The following is a 19,934-nucleotide window of genomic DNA, read 5'->3' as shown; positions in this document are numbered from 1 at the left end:
ACCTCTGACACATACAAAGATTGTGCAAAACATTCTTTATGACTACTGACTAGTAAACGAAGTAGCACAAATTGTAATGTTGGAAAAGTATGCATCCCGACTGGAGCAGGCTCAGGAAAAATGATTTAATAGGAATGAGAACATGTCAAATAGTCTGATGATCATAGCAAGGTGGTTCACATAATGCATATAACAGGAAAACCATTAAGTGTACTTTGTACTGCCTAATTAGAAGGTGTTCAAGATTGTAATTTGGTCGCATTTTTAGACAGTGCAATGTGTGCAAGAGTTTGGACAAAGAGATGGAGAGGTAATGGCAAACAGTTACTAATGTCAAGTCATCTAAATAATTTTTTTTTTCTTGCTAATATACTTGAGGCAACTGTAGAAACATTATCCCAAGATGCGTTCTTCTAATATGATCATTTTTCTTCAAAGAATATCTAGATAAAATGTGGTTTAAAATGAAAAAACTAAAATAACCTCAACAAACCAATAATCTGAAAGTTGCCAGTAAATGCCATTTCTTTTTTTTTTGTGTTATTCAAGTGGAAACAAGACACACAGATATATTGCTGGCTTAAATGAAAGAAACATGAACTTTATTGTGAAAGCTGATTATAAAACACATAATGAGCACAGTTTCTTGTTTTGTAATTTGAAGAAGATACAAAACCAACTTGAAAATCTACTTCTTTCTATGCTTTATATGAACCTGTTTTCTGTCTCATCGTGATGCTGTTCTGTAGGAATGATTGGTATTATTTGTGATGATGCTTGCCGAGTTACTCACCTTGAAATATTTGCTCGCAAATAGTTGAAAGATTCTGTCAAAGGTATTACAAAAGACAGAATAAAACAAAACACAAAGCAGAATTCATGCCAAACACACAATGCTTTTCAAAAGTATTTACAATCCTCGAACCTTTTAAACAATTTTGTTATGTTTCAAACACAAACTTTCAAATATTTTATTGGGATTTTATGTAATAGACCAACATAAAATAGTCTTATTGGTCTGTGTTTAGCTTCATCCATCTCCTCAGATTAGCTTTCTGAAAAAAGAAAGGGAGGAAGGATACAAGAAAGCAAAATAAGAGAGGTAGGAAGGAAACGAGTGAGGCAAGACAAAGAGAAGACTGTAATAAAGGACTAAAGCAAGAAAAGAGAAAGGAATGAAGAACACCAAGAAGGAAAGGTTGGAAAGAGAAAAAGGAGGAATTTATGGCACTAGGAAGAAAATGAGGTAGAAGATAAGAGGGGAAAGCAAAGGAGGGATGGAGGAATGAAGCAACACAGAGGGAATGAGGGACATCATTAACTATAAGGGGTAGGAAAAAAGGAAGAGAGGAAGGATTCAAGAAATAATGATAAATTAAAGCTGCCAGCAGCCTTGAAGGCCCTCGCACCTCAGCGCAACTCGGCCTGTTGAGCGACCGCGGTCGCCTGGCATCGCCTCCTACACCGATGATGACACTGCTTCACTTCAACACGTCATCACTAGGTGGCACTGTGAGCAACATGTCATATGGTCTTTGGTCATGCAGAGTTGTCATCTGGCGAAAAGCATTCAAAATTTTGAGGAAATCCGACCTTCCAGATGGAAGCTGCACTGAGTTTTTTATAAGTGGGCAGGGCTGAAATGATGTCATGAACTCACTGTGGCTACATGTTCAGCATTGATCCCTGATGATGTATACTACATTTCAAGTGGATCCGATGATGTATGAGGGAGATAGAGCACTTGAAATGTCCTAGGGGGCGCTGTTGATCCAAATTTCAATGTAATCCAGTAGAGCTGTTTGGGGGCCAACAAAGATCAACCATATTCAGTTTGGAGTGAATCGGACCATGCATGTGTAATTTAGACCCAAACGTATGGCTGTGGCGTGGCATCAGAATTTGCCACGCCATCATGGCCACACCCTCCAGCTAAAGCAGTCAGTACTAGCGACTGTCTTAGACCATTATGTTATCTGTCACTTGGGACAGTTTTACATTGATTAGGTGAAGAACATCAAAAATTGACTCTCTAAAGGAAAACATGACACTTCCTGTTCTCAGGGGGTGGGGCTTCAATGATGTCAGCATCTGATCAGTGAATATTGTTCAGGGCCAGAGGCCAATCAATCTCAGAAGGTTTCAGGTCTCTGTGAGTTTCCTTAATTTCGTCTTTTATGGCGATAAGTCATATTTTTAGGCGTGGCCACGCCCACATACTTTCATGTATCAAAAAGCTTTTGATAACTTTTGATCCCCAATGCCTTAAGAGTATACTGAGTGATTTTGAAGTCTCTAAGTCAAAAGCTGTGGGAGGAGTTTGTTCAGATATGTGGGCTAGAAGCGGCCAAAACATGGTCAAAATGGCAACTTCAATCCAAAATGACTGACTTCCTGTTGGGTTTGGACCAATGCTCCAAGAGACATTTTTGTAGGTCCTGAGAAGTTACATATGTGTACCAAATTTCACAATCCTCGGTCAAAGCATGGCTTGGGGCTGATTTTATTTATTTTCTAGGGGGCGCTGTGGGCAAATTAGGCCACGCCCACCAAATATGTCATCAGATCTATGTTGGGGACTGGACTAGGATCAATCACATTGAATTTGGTCAAAACATGGCCAAAAACTCCCGGTTTTGATAACTTTTAATCCCCCATGCCTTAACTGCATATTGACCAAATATGAAGCCGATAGCTCAAAATCCCTTGGAGGAGTTCGTTAAAGTTCGAGGTGAGTAAAAGTGAAAAACGCCCAAAAATATGCCATTGACCCAAAATGGCCGACTTCCTGTGCGTTTTAAGGCATACCCACATGAGACTTTTTTTCTGGGTTTGAGGAGCTCTACCTGTGTGCCAAATTTCAGATCTGTAGGACTTACGGTTCCGCCTATCTCCCGTTTGGGGGCGTGGCTAAGAGGTTTGGCTACGCCCATTGACGACAATGTTAAAGAACAAATATTTTACACGGGGGACAATTTTGGGTAAAATCTTACGTGTTTTGGTTCATGGCAAAGCCCCCAAATTGCCCCGCAAAGATGCAACGGAATAATAAGAAACCTTACAATTACAATAGGCCCTGGCAGGCTTCCTGAGTGGGCCTAACAAGGTATTGAGTAAAGACACAAGGGAGGAAAGATAGAAGGAAAACTTGAAAGAAGGACACAAGGAAGAAGAGAGATAGACATAGGAAGGAATAAAAGAAAAAACGTGGAGGAGGAAGGACACAAGATTTAAAAATATAACAGAGAATGGCATTACAAATATTATTCTATAGACTAATTTTCTTTTTCCATACTTATCCAGACCAGGAAAACAGTGAAATTTTCTTTTTCCATACTTTGCCAAACGGAGTAGGAGCTCTGCCTCTAACATGTCAACCACCATCCTAATAAGAAACCTGTACAAAATTAGCTACAACAATTAATTTCCCTTTGGGATAGATACTTTTGATTTGAATTGAATAAAACAGAAATGAATAACGTGCATATCTGAGCTTTAAAAAAGGCCAACACTGACAACTCATTCCAGATACAGATTAATGTAAACAGGTTCATTCTAGTTTAGTAAGATGTTTGCAACAAAGATCCCTGCATGTCATGCACTGAAACAGGCCCACGTTCCACATGAATGCCTTGGAGTGAAAATGATATTACCAGGGCCTGATAAGGAAACTGATCATACGTCGTAGTTTCAGATCAGGTTTCTCCTGATTCCTAACATCTTTTCAAATGTTTTTCCACAAACAGTTTTTTCCAAAACCAGAAGGGAAACAAGACTGAAAAGCTTCCTTATAAAATGTGATATGGTTATGACACATTTACCGTTTGTTGTTTGATTATTTATTTTTATATTGAAGTCGGTGAGTAAACGTTTCAACCAGAACTAAATTCAACCAAATTTAAATTGTTGTCAGACTAGATAGCAAACCACACTCACCTTTGATTACTAAGAAAAAGCTGATGCAGAAATCTTAATGGGTAACATCTTTGGAATGTGGCTTTTGACACTTGACCAAAAGTAAAACTGGCAGGAGTGAAAACAAAAGCTACACCTCTCCAACACCCACTCCTAGAACCTTAAAGACTCATAGGGGTTGGAATCTGAAATGACAGGTTGGGGGTGGGGAGGTGGGTGTAAAAGTATCACTACCAATCTGCCAGCCGCAAAGACACAGAAGAGGCTCGACATCATCCGTGTGGACAACCCAGCTGAGCCAAACAGGTGAGAGCCTGACCTAACCCAAGAAACTGGCCTTTTTTACTGTAGTTCTGATCTCAGGCTTGCTGGCTTGTTTGCACAGCCAGTCCTCATTAGAAAGTCTGAATTGGTTTAATTTTCAATGCATAGCAAATTCGACCCGGTTAATTGGTGCTGGCCAGATCCTTATTTAGATTCATTATAAGAGATTAAAAACTAAGCGCAGGTCAAGATGTTAACAGCACCTCAGAGGGAAGACAGAGGAGTGACAAGATCTGACAATATAAATAAAGGTCAAGGTAGATACCTTAGAGTGGACAGTGAACATGGTTTGTATTTAGAAGATTGAAAATTTGTTAATACCAAGTTGTGGTTAGGATGAAACTTGTTAAATAGAAAATAGTCATTTGTTTCAATGCAGGATGATGTTTTACAAGGAGTGGCACATTAAAAAGCTCATATGTAACCAGGAAAAACAAGACAGGAAGAGAATATAGACGTCTTAGTTCACTTAAACGTTCTCATCATAAGAAAATCATCTCTTCAGGTTGAAGAACATAGAAACATCATGTCAGAAGGCAAGTTGTTCATCTTTTAAAAAATGTTTTTTAGAAAGATTATAAATATTTGCTATTATTGTAATCAATCCAGAACGGACAGAGTTTCATTGCTTTGTACCTTTTAGACATTGACAGAAAGCAGGTGCTGCAAAACATCAAGGTCCGAAAGGCATTGAAGAAGGATGCCAGCTGGATCCAGGAGCCTAAAGATGCCAAGTGAGTTCATCTAAACCAGTAATTTGCTGCCGGGCTGCAGTATAACTGAGCAGGGAGAAAACAAATGAGCAAAAAGATGGGGTTGGCTTCAAGGTTCTTCCCCCAACTTTCTAAAAGAAATACAACTTTGTAAAATAAAATGATACATGATAAACAACAACAAACAAATACCCCAAACCTCTCCTGTCTTGTAGGGTGGATTCTGAAGTGAAACAGAAACCTGCTCCAGGGAGAAAGAGTTTGTACGTCCTGTCAACAGCCAAAAGATACGAGTAAGTGCAACAAAAACACACATTTACATCTGAAGATCTGAACCTGTCAGCTTATTTAAAAAAACAAACAAAAACTATAGGTATAAACTCCTGATAACTTAATAAAATAAAGTTACCTAAAGTATTAGGCAACATGTACAGCTATATCTCATTAAATTGAAATAGCATTGAAAATGTTTCCTTTAACATCCCTTTATAAAGCACTCAGTAAATAGCTTTTTGCCAATTACCTTTTGTGCAGGGTGTCTTGAATGTCCGCTGTGAAAATATAAGGTCAGCAGGTGTCCCACTGCTAATGCAGGCAATAGCACATCTATGAATTTCCTGTTGTAAAAACCTTTTTTTGTTGGTTTTATCTAATATTCTAAGAAAAAAAAAGATTTTTGGGTGTTTTTATAAGCTGTATGGAGAAATTAACAGAAATAAAATTTTAAATATATCACTCCGCCTATTATGAATCTGTATGTGATCTCCATGGTTTTAGTTGATTTACAGAAATATATATATACACATACAGGTGTTGGACAATGAAACTGAAACACCTGTCATTTTAGTGTGGGAGGTTTCATGGCTAAATTGGACCAGCCTTTTAGCCAGTCTTCATTGATTGCACATTGCACCAGTAAGAGCAGAGTGTGAAGGTTCAATTAGCAGGGTAAGAGCACAGTTTTGCTCAAAATATTGAAATGCACACAACATTATGGGTGACATACCAGAGTTCAAAAGAGGACAAATTGTTGGTTCACGTCTTGCTGGTGCATCTGTGACCAAGACAGCAAGTCTTTGTGATGTATCAAAAGCCACGGTATCCAGGGTAATGTCAGCATATCACCAAGAAGGACGAACCACATCCAACAGGATTAACTGTGGACGCAAGAGGAAGCTGTCTGAAAGGGATGTTCGGGTGCTAACCAGGATTGTATCCAAAAAACATAAAACCACGGCCGCCCAAATCACGGCAGAATTAAATGTGCACCTCAACTCTCCTGTTTCCACCAGAACTGTCCGTCGGGAGCTCCACAGGGTCAATATACACGGCCGGGCTGCTATAGCCAAACCTTTGGTCACTCATGCCAATGCCAAACGTCGGTTTCAATGGTGCAAGGAGCGCAAATCTTGGGTTGTGGACAATGTGAAACATGTATTGTTCTCTGATGAGTCCACCTTTACTGTTTTCCCCACATCCGGGAGAGTTACGGTGTGGAGAAGCCCCAAAGAAGCGTACCACCCAGACTGTTGCATGCCCAGAGTGAAGCATGGGGGTGGATCAGTGAAGGTTTGGGCTGCCATATCATGGCATTCCCTTGGCCCAATACTTGTGCTAGATGGGCGTGTCACTGCCAAGGACTACCGAACCATTCTTGAGGACCATGTGCATCCAATGGTTCAAACATTGTATCCTGAAGGTGGTGCCGTGTATCAGAATGACAAAGCACCAATACACACAGCAAGACTGGTGAAAGATTGGTTTGATGAACATGAAAGTGAAGTTGAACATCTCCCATGGCCTGCACAGTCACCAGATCTACAGGTCCTTCTCAAAATATTAGCATATTGTGATAAAGTTCATTATTTTCCATAATGTCATGATGAAAATTTAACATTCATATATTTTAGATTCATTGCACACTAACTGAAATATTTCAGGTCTTTTATTGTCTTAATACGGATGATTTTGGCATACAGCTCATGAAAACCCAAAATTCCTATCTCACAAAATTAGCATATCATTAAAAGGGTCTCTAAACGAGCTATGAACCTAATCATCTGAATCAACGAGTTAACTCTAAACACCTGCAAAAGATTCCTGAGGCCTTTAAAACTCCCAGCCTGGTTCATCACTCAAAACCCCAATCATGGGTAAGACTGCCGACCTGACTGCTGTCCAGAAGGCCACTATTGACACCCTCAAGCAAGAGGGTAAGACACAGAAAGAAATTTCTGAACAAATAGGCTGTTCCCAGAGTGCTGTATCAAGGCACCTCAGTGGGAAGTCTGTGGGAAGGAAAAAGTGTGGCAGAAAACGCTGCACAACGATAAGAGGTGACCGGACCCTGAGGAAGATTGTGGAGAAGGGCCGATTCCAGACCTTGGGGGACCTGCGGAAGCAGTGGACTGAGTCTGGAGTAGAAACATCCAGAGCCACCGTGCACAGGTGTGTGCAGGAAATGGGCTACAGGTGCCGCATTCCCCAGACCTGGGCTACAGAGAAGCAGCACTGGACTGTTGCTCAGTGGTCCAAAGTACTTTTTTCGGATGAAAGCAAATTCTGCATGTCATTCGGAAATCAAGGTGCCAGAGTCTGGAGGAAGACTGGGGAGAAGGAAATGCCAAAATGCCAGAAGTCCAGTGTCAAGTAGCCAATGTCAGTGATGGTCTGGGGTGCCGTGTCAGCTGCTGGTGTTGGTCCACTGTGTTTTATCAAGGGCAGGGTCAATGCAGCTAGCTATCAGGAGATTTTGGAGCACTTCATGCTTCCATCTGCTGAAAAGCTTTATGGAGATGAAGATTTCATTTTTCAGCACGACCTGACACCTGCTCACAGTGCCAAAACCACTGGTAAATGGTTTACTGACCATGGTATCACTGTGCTCAATTGGCCTGCCAACTCTCCTGACCTGAACCCCATAGAGAATCTGTGGGATATTGTGAAGAGAACGTTGAGAGACTCAAGACCCAACACTCTGGATGAGCTAAAGGCCGCTATTGAAGCATCCTGGGCCTCTATAAGACCTCAGCAGTGCCACAGGTTGATTGCCTCCATGCCACGCCGCATTGAAGCAGTCATTTCTGCAAAAGGATTCCCGACCAAGTATTGAGTGCATAACTGTACATGATTATTTGAAGGTTGATGTTTTTTGTATTAAAAAAACTTTTCTTTTATTGGTCGGATGAAATATGCTAATTTTGTGAGATAGGAATTTTGGGTTTTCATGAGCTGTATGCCAAAATCATCCATATTAAGACAATAAAAGACCTGAAATATTTCAGTTAGTGTGCAATGAATCTAAAATATATGAATGTTAAATTTTCATCATGACATTATAGAAAATAATTAACTTTATCACAATATGCTAATTTTTTGAGAAGGACCTGTAAATATTATTGAGCCACTTTGGGGTGTTTTGGAGGAGCGAGTCAGGAAACGTTTTCCTCCACCAGTATCACGTAGTGACCTGGTCACTATCCTGCAAGAAGAATGGCTTAAAATCCCTCTGACCACTGTGCACGACTTGTATATGTCATTCCCAAGATGAATTGATGCTGTATTGGCTGCAAAAGGAGGCCCTACACCATACTAATAAATTATTGTGGTCTAACATCAGGTGTTTCAGTTTCATTGTCCAACCCCTGTATATATATATATATATATATATATACATATATACATATATATATATATATATATGTATATATATAATTCATTATATATATCACTTCATTAAAACACACGTGTACAAAAAAGGGCCAGAACATGCATGGCTGGTTATTTTAAAAGTACTACTGTATTTATAAACCCTAAACATGTTAAACTAAACAGATGAAAGGCAGTTGCCTAAAATATTACTTGCTGTGAACAGGGCTCAATAAAATACAATATAATTGAATATGTCTTTTTTTTCTACCACACTTTTTCCTTCCACTTAATGTTCCATTAATATGTTTAAATACTGTACTTTGTGAATAGCTTGCTTTTTTTGCAATGGCCTTCAATGGCTTATCCTCTAGTGGAGGGTGTAATTGACTGTCTGCTAAACAGCAATCACCCCCATGATTATATAGGCCATAACGGAGCATTTCACTATTTACAATCTTTCTAAAATTTCAAAGGTCTGAGAAACTGCATTTTGAGTTTTTCTCAGGTGTTACCCATGATTATTAAACCAAACAAACAAAAACAAATGCTTTAAATATATCACTGTGTGTAATTAAACCACAGATGAATGTCAGGCTTCTAATTATATCATTGCAATACATTAACATTCCAATAATATTCTAATTTATAGAGATACACATGTATATTTTAAAATAAGAACCTGTAGTATTTAAAAAAATAAATCCCAGATGTATAGATTCCAAACTCAGTTAGTTAAAAAAGTCAAATATAAGATTACCAAGAATATAGAACTGTGTACAAAATGTGTTGCTCAGGTTGAGATTATTTCCAAGTGTTGCATCACCTTAAAAGTGAAAAAAGCTTTCCAGATTTCAGGTACAAGTCACAATCTTTGATACCAACACACAAACAATCTTTTCCTTTAGCTTCTTTCTTATAGACCTGCAGTGCACATGTGACCTGAACTTTAACTTCTGCACATTGATCTGAATATTTACTAAAGTATTTTCCCCCTTTGCCCATCAGTACAGCTGCAAAATGTTTCTGCTAAAACCCTAAAAGAGAAATCACTAATTGTTTGTCAATGTTTAATGGCTTGAAATGTTGAGTGAGCACTGTTTTTTAAATACTGTGCCCAAAAGACTGAATTCAAAATGCTTTATTTGTGACTGTATTCAATAATAATACAGAAATGCACATCAGAAATGAAGGCTGTTTGTAAAAAATATTCTGATGACCATTCTCACAGGGACTCTGCTGTCTCCAGCTGCCATGGTGTGATTATCATTCTATCAAGATCAAGCATTTTAGCCCAAATCCCTGTGCCAATGTGTCCTCCACAATGCCCCTGAAATGCTTATTGATGTATGACTGCAAAAAGCTGTACATCTCCAGAGTGCATACGAGTAGAAGGATGTGCAATAAGTGTTTGTTTTTTCTCGTGATTGGAAAGGCTTAAAAAGCCTTTTATTAGATCCTCGAGGTTAAAAGGTGCAATACTTCTTTTTGCAAAATTCAGCAAATGCGTTCATATCCATCTGACATTTTGTCTTTCTTAAACGGATACAGTACACACACACTGTGGAAATATATTTTAAATAAACATCTTTATTTAAATTGTCTCCATGAGAACATGCTGTTGGGTCCATTCTTCTCTGAAAATAGCACTTAGAGCATGCAGTGTTTGAATACATTTATTTAAAACACTTTAAATCAAGAACATCTTACCTTTGCTCTAACAAATTTCCAGTTGAGGAAAAACACTCAGCCTAATAAACAACTCTCAAAAGCTTCAAACAAATATTTGAAAACTCTCGAAAAAACCCTTCAGTTAGGTCTCCTCTTCCTCTACTGACAAAGCAAAGAATGAGTGAGGTTAATGTGATGTATGTCGTGTTGGTTTGGATATAGGATATACAGGTCCTTCTTAAAATATTAGCATATTGTGATAAAGTTCATTATTTTCCATAATGTCATGATGAAAATTTAACATTCATATATTTTAGATTCATTGCACACTAACTGAAATATTTCAGGTCTTTTATTGTCTTAATACGGATGATTTTGGCATACAGCTCATGAAAACCCAAAATTCCTATCTCACAAAATTAGCATATCATTAAAATGGTCTCTAAACGAGCTATGAACCTAATCATCTGAATCAACGAGTTAACTCTAAACACCTGCAAAAGATTCCTGAGGCCTTTAAAACTCCCAGCCTGGTTCATCACTCAAAACCCCAATCATGGGTAAGACTGCCGACCTGACTGCTGTCCAGAAGGCCACTATTGACACCCTCAAGCAAGAGGGGAAGACACAGAAAGAAATTTCTGAACGAATAGGCTGTTCCCACAGTGCTGTATCAAGGCACCTCAGTGGGAAGTCTGTGGGAAGGAAAAAGTGTGGCAGAAAACGCTGCACAACGAGAAGAGGTGACCGGACCCTGAGGAAGATTGTGGAGAAGGGCCGATTCCAGACCTTGGGGGACCTGCGGAAGCAGTGGACTGAGTCTGGAGTAGAAACATCCAGAGCCACCGTGCACAGGCGTGTGCAGGAAATGGGCTACAGGTGCCGCATTCCCCAGACCTGGGCTACAGAGAAGCAGCACTGGACTGTTGCTCAGTGGTCCAAAGTACTTTTTTCGGATGAAAGCAAATTCTGCATGTCATTCAGAAATCAAGCTGCCAGAGTCTGGAAGAAGACTGTGGAGAAGGAAATGCCAAAACGCCAGAAGTCCAGTGTCAAGTACCCACAGTCAGTGATGGTCTGGGGTGCCGTGTCAGCTGCTGGTGTTGGTCCACTGTGTTTTATCAAGGGCAGGGTCAATGCAGCTAGCTATCAGGAGATTTTGGAGCACTTCATGCTTCCATCTGCTGAAAAGCTTTATAGAGATGAAGATTTCATTTTTCAGCACGACCTGGCACCTGCTCACAGTGCCAAAACCACTGGTAAATGGTTTACTGACCATGGTATCACTGTGCTCAATTGGCCTGCCAACTCTCCTGACCTGAACCCCATAGAGAATCTGTGGGATATTGTGAAGAGAATGTTGAGAGACTCAAGACCCAACACTCTGGATGAGCTAAAGGCCGTTATCGAAGCATCCTGGGCCTCCATAAGACCTCAGCAGTGCCACAGGCTGATTGCCTCCATGCCACGCCGCATTGAAGCAGTCATTTCTGCAAAAGGATTCCCGACCAAGTATTGAGTGCATAACTGTACATGATTATTTGAAGGTTGACATTTTTTGTATTAAAAACACTTTTCTTTTATTGGTCGGATGAAATATGCTAATTTTGTGAGATAGGAATTTTGGGTTTTCATGAGCTGTATGCCACAATCATCCGTATTAAGACAATAAAAGACCTGAAATATTTCAGTTAGTGTGCAATGAATCTAAAATATATGAATGTTAAATTTTCATCATGACATTATGGAAAATAATTTACTTTATCACAATATGCTAATATTTTGAGAAGGACCTGTATATTTAGGATCACAATCCTTCTAAAACACCCAATGATGACCTAGTTTCAGTTTTCTGCTAGAATCCACTATTTTTTCATTTAAAATCTCCTGGTACATTAAGAGTTTATGATGCTATGTACTCTGGCAAGGTTCCCAAGCCCTTTGGAAGAGAAAAAGACCCACAGCATCACAGATCCTCAACCGTGTAGGCTCAATCTTAGTCTCATCTGAACTTAGCACACAGTTCGGGTTAAAGTCCCAGCAGAGTTTTGCTAAACCCACATCTTTACTTTTGTGATAGGAGGACAGAAAAAGCTTTTTCTGGCAGGTTTCCCAAACAACCAGCTGGCTTGCAGATGTTAAATAATGGTTGCCATGGAGACTTGGTGACCTTAAAATGGCACTCTTTGCTGCAGATTTTTAACAGTGATGTAAGATAACTGCAATGTTTCTTAAGTTATCAAGATCAACACACCTTTGTTTTAGGTTAAATGGAATGCTCTCCTTTCTTTCCTATTTTAAAGAGTCCCTGTTTTGTGTCATATGACACTGTGCTCAACTTAAATGAAAATACATAACATGAAAATTAAACGTTATTATTCAGGATTTGCTAAGATTGTTGCACCAGCCATTTTGGTAAAAACAACAAATTCTAAACAACTTAAATTAATGTACTCGGGCGCGGCCCATATACAGAGGTGAACACAATGCTGGCATGTAATTAAATATCAATGCAACCCTTTCTTCTGGCTGGTGGATAAACTGAACGTCCTGGAGGGAAGCAGGGGGGTGGCTCTGCATGACGCCCTGACAGGGCTGTAAACCCATACAGCATCCTAATGACGCTGAATGGAGTGCCTGGGTTGATTGGGTTTGGTTGAATTATGCGACCAGTCACGCTTTCCTCAGGAGAACCGACCCCACTCACCTCAAAGGTATAGACAGTTTGATGAATTGGTAATGAGCTAGGAGGAGGGTCCAGCTGCTGCGAGCTCTGCTACAGAGTGCATGCCTTGTGTGGATTTTAACAAGGAGTCGCCAGCACCAGGGCTGATGCCATGTGTAGACATTAAATGAATCTCATTAAGCGAATAGTGGTTGAGCGGGAATATGCCACATTTCCTGAAACCTTCCTTCACAATTCGGACACCTTCCTCTTCCTTTGCTATCTGATAGGTTCTGTTAAATACTCCTGAGAACTCCTTTTTGCTGATGATGAAGTGGCTATCGGAGGTGCAGCCGTCCCCTGTGAGTGATGCAAAACGTTGCTTCAGGACCACAAAGAGGCCGGTGTCAAGTGGCTGCAGGATGTGCGAGCAATGAGGAGGAAGGCACAGAAGAACGATGCCGTCTTTGCGAGCCGACTCCACCACCTCCAGGCTCACAGTCGACTTGTGGCCGTCGAAAATCAGTAGCAGAGGACGCACCTTTGGTGCATGAATGAGAAAAAGTTTGAGGAACCACTTCTTAAAGAGTTCTGAGTTAACATAACCAGATTCTGACCACCCGTAGAGGGCATTAGGTGGGCCTTGGGTCTTGTAGCACACTCCCCCAGGATAGGCCTTTGAGTATATAATAAACGGAGGAACATCTTCTCCAGCTGCGTTGAAGCACGCCAGGACAGAGACGTGGTCCCTGGAGCTTGATGCTGGCTTGTAGCCCAGACTGGTGGGTTTGGAGAGGACGGCCTTCCTCCTGCCCAGCTGGTAGCCCGTCTCGCTGCAGTTGTAGATTTGGCCCGGCAGGTCTCTTAGCCTGTGTGTGTCTATGACCGTGTTTAACAGGCGAAAAAACTGATCCACCGCTTCCTTCCTGACACATACTGCCCTCCCACGCACAACATTGTCTGCTGGCTGAATGGTAATGTTCTTTTCTTGCCGCTTTCTAAAATTGAGCCACCACGTCTGGCCCAGTTTGGAAAATGCCACCCTCCGATGCTGCCGCTTATAAATCGAGGACGCGAAGGACACTACCTGCTGCTTGGTAAGTGGGAATCCATGCTTGGACATGTATAAGGAGAACTCTACCAACAGTTTCTCGTCGGCAGAGGTTATGAGACGAGCGGGCCCGCTGCGACTCCCTGGTGTCACCCGTCCGCTCACTCTGTCTCCGAGCGAGGACTTAGGGACACCAAATGCTTTGGCAGCCTGCCTCACTGTGCACCTACCAGACTTCACCTCTGTCAGCGCACGCTCCATGGCCTCCTCTGTCCATTTCTTCTTTTTGTTCCGGCCAACTTTGTCCAGATGGTTTCTGGATGGCATATTCTTCTAGAAAGGCAGGGAAAATTCAGCCTTTAAAGACTCATTTAAAATACAACAACAAAACATCTATGAATCAAGCAAACATCACAAAATATGTCAGTAGTGAGGAATTTAACAAACTGACATTTAGATGCAAGTCAGTCTTGATGCTAAAATATTATTTTAGGGCTGTCAAGCTGTTATTATTTTCACAGACCCTTCTAAAGAAACAGGAACACGTCTGTCTGAAGGTAACAGGGAGGCTAAAGATCCAATTTAAAATAGATTCTTCTTGACTAATTAGTTTGTTGTGTGTTGACAGAAGACTTCATCTCTTGAGTTCAGGAGCCTTTTTATGCCTGAATAATTCATAGGTCAGAGCTAAGTGGCTCAGTGCACAGAATTAGGAAAACATAAAATATTCTTTTTTTTCAACAGAAATGTTTACATATTGATGTGCTATCATTCTTGTACTTATTCCTGGAAAAGAAAGCGTTTCAGTGAAAGGTAACAAATAACCTTGTTTTGCTGTTTGAACAGAAGAAAAAAATTGTAATGTAACCAAGGAAGAAAGTTAGGACACCCTAGCTCCTAATAGCTGGTGTTACCTCCTTTGTCTGAATTAATTTCATTGAGACGCTTCTTGTAACCATCTACCAGTCTATGGTAGCAGCCTGAAGAAAGCTTGGCCCACTCCTCACTTTCAGCTGTGAGATGGTTGAAGGGCATGTTCAGCCTGTTACAAGTCACACCACAGCATCTCAATGAGATCAGGTTCAGAGCTCTGACTCTGTCTGGGACTTTTCATTGCCTAATTCTGAACCAGTCCAGTTCTGCCTAAATGTTTTGACAGAAGGTCTTAGATTTCCCTCAAGCACTCTCTCATACAATGAAGAATTCATGTTTAATTAATAGGGTTGTGCCAAAAAAAAAAAAAATCGATTTACATAGAAAATCCCAATTCCCATTTACTACAATTCAAAATTGATTTTAAATGATTCAAAACCTGTTTAAAAAAAATAAAACAAATCCGCGGGGTGTCGGCCTCCATTTTGTAACCAGACGTCCTACCGTCACCACACAGCCGATTCTGGAACGTATGCATGCATAAAAAACAAAAAAACAAAGAGGAAACTACAACAAATAAGGAGAGAGAGATTCAAACGGCCCCATCTTCATTGATGGCAAAGATTTTGACTCATTTTGATTGTTACTGAATGCCTGGGAAGACCGAGCTTGGCATTCATAGTGTGCAAGGTTTTCAAAATGAAGATTAAGAACTTCGGGAATACAACAACTGCGCGAGCACACATTACCGGGCATCACCCGGAGTTCAACGACATGGAGCAGAGTGGGCCAAAAAAAAAAATAAAATAACCAGGTCCATCGCCTGCTTCACCACCAACGACTTACATCCTTACAGTGTTGTGGGGAATGAGGGGTTCATCTGAATGTTGCAGGCAGTGGAGCCAAGGTACACCATACTATTTCGAACGTTTTTCACAGCTGTGCCCCAATCTAAGCAGCATTGATTAATGTTTAAAACTTAATACATGGCAAAAAGACACTTTAATGTATCCATTTGTTATTCTATCTTGCAAAGCAGACTGCAGTAGATCATGGGGATACTTTGCACACCTATAGATTGAAGCAGAAATCATTATAAATCCAATATTTTTGAATCAAAAATCGATTTTAAATCGAATTGTAGTCCCAAAAATGAAGAGTTGAATCGAATCGTGAGATAGTAAAAGATTCCCACCCATATCAATTATATGATGTTGGTCAGGTACTACTGAAGTAAACTATGAGACTCCTGCCTCCATGCTTCACAGTTGGTATTCAGCTCCTTTCTTGGAAAATCTTTCATAGGTTTGTTCCAAACATGTCCTCTATTCGGGTGCTTCTGCATACCCAGAACCAGAACCAAACATGGAGAAGCAGCTTTTAGTTCTTATGCTCCACTAATCTGGAATAAACTCCCAGAAAACTGTAAACCCTAAGCTGCTTTAAATCAAGATTAAAAACCTATTTGTTTAGAGTGGCCTTTGACTGTGCCATCTAAACATTGTTAGTTACGTTTTCAGTCCAATTTTCCTTTCATTTTCTTATCCATCATTCTATTCTCTTTATTTTATTTTTTTTTAATTACCTCTGTTGTTTGATGATCTGTATCATTGTAATGTTTTTCCGTATGTACAGCGCCTTGAGTGCCTTGTTACTGAAAATCGCTATATAAATAAACTTGACTTGACTTGAATAATTCAGTTTTGGACTAGTCTAAACAAAGAACATTCTTGCTGAAATGCTGGTCATAGTCAACATTTTCTGTGGCAAATTTCAGCCAGAACTTTATTTTTCTTCAGACAGCAAAAGCTTCCCCCTGCAAACCATCCAATGAAGTTAAACATGTGAAGCCTCTTTCTGATTGTTATGATTTGTACACTGTCCAGGTTTACTCAGCGGTCTGTCGGAAAACTGACATTTCCCATCCTTAACTTGTTTTTAAGCCGGGAATCTTGTTTTTTAAATTTTAAACTAGCTTTAAAAACCATTTTAAAGTGCGCTACTTGTATGCTTTAGGCACATTTACATAGTGTAAAACAGCACCGATTGAACATATACTTCGTGTAAACTTTGAAAAGCCCGAAAGACCCTAAACACACCATGCAGTGGTGAGACGCCAATGAGATTCGTGATGAGGACGTTCATCCATTGAAATTATATTGCATTAGTATTTTCTGTAACAATGACGATTGTAAATCAAAAATAGCGTACTTACGGGTCACGAAAGATCTTTGCAATATTGTTATCTGAAGATAATTTGTCCTGTTTGGGTTTCTCCGTGATGAAACGTGTACGCTAGTGTTCATGAAGTACGATTCTGTGCAGTCTGAAGGCTTCTGATGTAGTTTTAAAGTTGACAACATAATAGATACACAGTGCTCATTAAATATCAATCACTATTTCATCTCCCAGCCCCAGAATCACAGTAGATTACACATTATACACTGGGAGTAGTGCCACTTCTTTCCCTGCTAGCATGAAACTGCTATAACAGAAGCACAACCGGAAGCCAAGTTGAATTCAATTAAAAATAAAAGCACCCGAGCGACAGTTGCCAAAATAAGTGTCTAAAACTTCAGAAATGTAAATAAATATGCAAGTGGGGAAATATATATATATATATATATATAGGTAAAATGAATCACCAAATGAGAAAATGTTTCTTTTGACATATTACATGAAGATTAACCCTTCAGCTCGTGGGACTTAATGATAATCCACCTGAATTTAATTCAAGCTTTATTGTAGTGGGTGAGCCACTGCTGAATAATTGCATCACCATCCACTTATGTACCTGTCTCCTCTCCTGTTTCACAACATGTCTTGTGAAACTTATACTATGAGCAAACACAGTCTTGACATTTAAAGCATAATTGATTACTTGTGGAGCTCATGTACTCAGTACGCTCATCTCCCGAAGCAGATGTCTTGCACATATTTCCTGTGCAAATAAATATTATTTTTTGGTTTGTATCGAAAAAGCGACTAGATCATGTTCTGAAATCCCAACAAAGACCTGAAAAAGGTCCACAGTGTGTCAGTCAAGATTGTTACTTTATGCATTTAGAATATTTGTTTCACAAAAACTCAGAATTATCTAATAGTCAAGCATTTAGATTTGATTGCAGTGTTGATTAGTTTAAAACTAATGAAAAGAACTCTTGGTATGATCCAGATTTGTTGGTTTTAGACGCTAAATGTAACTGGTTTTCTACAGTTTTGAACTACCACAGTTTTGAAATGTAACAGTAGTTCCAGCTAATACTATTTTATGAACATTGAAACTGTCCTCATATTTGCATATAAAAAAATCTAATTATAAAATTTAGTATTGATGTTGTCAGATGAAATTCAATTTATGATTATTTATCAAGAAGCCAATGAATATTTACATGGAAGGTAGAAGGACGTCCGCCTTCTGAGATGTTCTTGTGTGAAACATATACTCAGAAGGGAACACGGTAAAGCATTTCCAGTCGAGTAACTCTCTCATATAAAAGTGAAGGGATATAAAAATAATAAAATTCCATTAATATAAAGGGCTACAATATTTTTGCTTTTTACACAATTTCACTTAAGGTTCTGTTTTAGCTGATGTTTCACATTGGATGAACATTGGTGGTACACCACCCCCAAGCTACATTTCCTGTGTGAGCAATCATAGGCATGTTTTCAGAATGAAAACATGAAAACAGTTCAGGTTCATATAATACCATTTGCATAAACAGCAAAGTTTTGGGTTTGGAGTTGTTTTAAGGTGATATAGGACCCCTTTGGTTTTGGCCCCTTGTGGATTAGTCGTTAGCTCCAGCCTTTGAGTCCTATAACCTGGATTTATACTCAATAAAGATGTTATATGCGTTATCTACTTCATGAACCTTTAAACTATCACCATGCAGAAGGTAATTGTAATAAAGTCTTCATTTAAGACGAGCATTCAAGCTGGTGATCATTTAAAACCAATTATTATTTTTACAGGAAATGGGGGCAGGAGGTAATGTACCACCAGAAATCTTCCTGTGTGAAACACCAAATGAAAACCACCTCTTACCTTTATTTCCTGTGTAAATCATTATTAACTTTTCTAAAAATATGCAAATGTGGCACCAATTTAGGGTGCATTAAATAGCTTTAGCATAAACCACTATGATGTTTTTCAAATTAGACTTAAGATGGTAGAATTCTACATTTATCTTTGCTACTATCCAACTAGCTGTAAACATCAGTGGCCTAATCTAAATTTTAAATGTCCCGAACCTTCCTTTTAAGGATTTCAAGTTTCTCAACTTACTTTTGGTTTAACTTAGTATTGATGTTGTCAGATTAATGTATCTGAAAGTTGTCTTTAATCTGTTTGTTGTAGGAGTTCAGCTAATCAGACAAATAACAAAATTGATCCTGTTAAGAATGATGCTCTGCCTGAGAAAGCAAGAGAAAATACCACAAGAGATACAAAGTTAGTATTAAACAACCTCTCTTTGACTGTGTTTGCAAGATGTTGTAGATTAACTGTATATCATGTGCTTTTTTAATAGTTGTGAATAAATATCTTGCTATGTTACAGACTCCAGTCACCATCAGAGCAGATTAATAAGACACAAGAGCAACTGCCGGTGAAAAGCACAGATGAAGAAAACAAGGAGGTGAAGGTAGAAGCACCAACTAGCAAGCCTAATGTGGAACAAAACATGGTGCCGGTTAAGGTATCTGCAGATGTCAATAGGAAAGACCAAATCCAACCTGTTGTTTCAGCAAACCAAAACACTGAAGCAGACAATACAAGAGATACAAAGTTAGTATAGAACATCTTCTCTTTGACTGTGTTTGCAAGATGTTGTAGATTTACTTAGGATTATGTGTTTTTATAGTTGTGAATAAATATCTTGCTATGTTACAGACTCCAGTCACCATCAGAGCACATTAATAAGACACAAGAGCAACTGCCGGTGAAAAGCACAGATGTAGAAAACAAGGAGGTGAAGGTAGAAGCACCAACTACCAAGCCTAATGTGGAACAAAACATGGTGCCGGTTAAGGTATCTGCAGATGTTGATAGGAAAGACCAAATCCAACC

The 19,934-nt window shown here is 39.4% G+C and overlaps 1 protein-coding gene and 1 long non-coding RNA gene across 2 annotated transcripts; one reads left to right on the top strand and one right to left on the bottom strand.

Annotated features, from left to right (window-relative positions):
• Positions 1 to 4,778: 4,778 nt before the first annotated feature.
• On the top strand, positions 4,779 to 19,316 carry LOC124876555. Its single transcript, XR_007040322.1, has 3 exons — positions 4,779 to 4,973; positions 5,168 to 5,245; positions 19,224 to 19,316. It is a non-coding gene; the product is annotated as an uncharacterized LOC124876555 (long non-coding RNA).
• On the bottom strand, positions 12,756 to 17,337 carry si:rp71-1d10.8 (MFS-type transporter clz9). The gene is made up of 2 exons (XM_047379443.1): positions 17,076 to 17,337; positions 12,756 to 14,320 (listed from the first exon to the last, which is right to left on the bottom strand). The coding sequence occupies exon 2, from the start codon at positions 14,312 to 14,314 to the stop codon at positions 13,016 to 13,018; it is 1,299 nt and encodes a 432-aa protein (XP_047235399.1). The 5' UTR covers positions 14,315 to 14,320; positions 17,076 to 17,337; the 3' UTR covers positions 12,756 to 13,015.
• Positions 19,317 to 19,934: the final 618 nt, after the last annotated feature.

The sequence above is a fragment of the Girardinichthys multiradiatus genome, chromosome 11 (genome assembly GCF_021462225.1).
Source record: "Girardinichthys multiradiatus isolate DD_20200921_A chromosome 11, DD_fGirMul_XY1, whole genome shotgun sequence".
NCBI lineage: Eukaryota > Metazoa > Chordata > Actinopteri > Cyprinodontiformes > Goodeidae > Girardinichthys > Girardinichthys multiradiatus.
Note: the sequence above shows the minus strand (reverse complement) of the source record. Positions and strands in the feature narration are given on the sequence as shown.

What these genes read in the sequence shown, in the direction of transcription:
- si:rp71-1d10.8 (XM_047379443.1), bottom strand. Translation starts at nt 14,314, where the DNA reads ATGCCATCCAGAAACCATCTGGACAAAGTTGGCCGGAACAAAAAGAAG.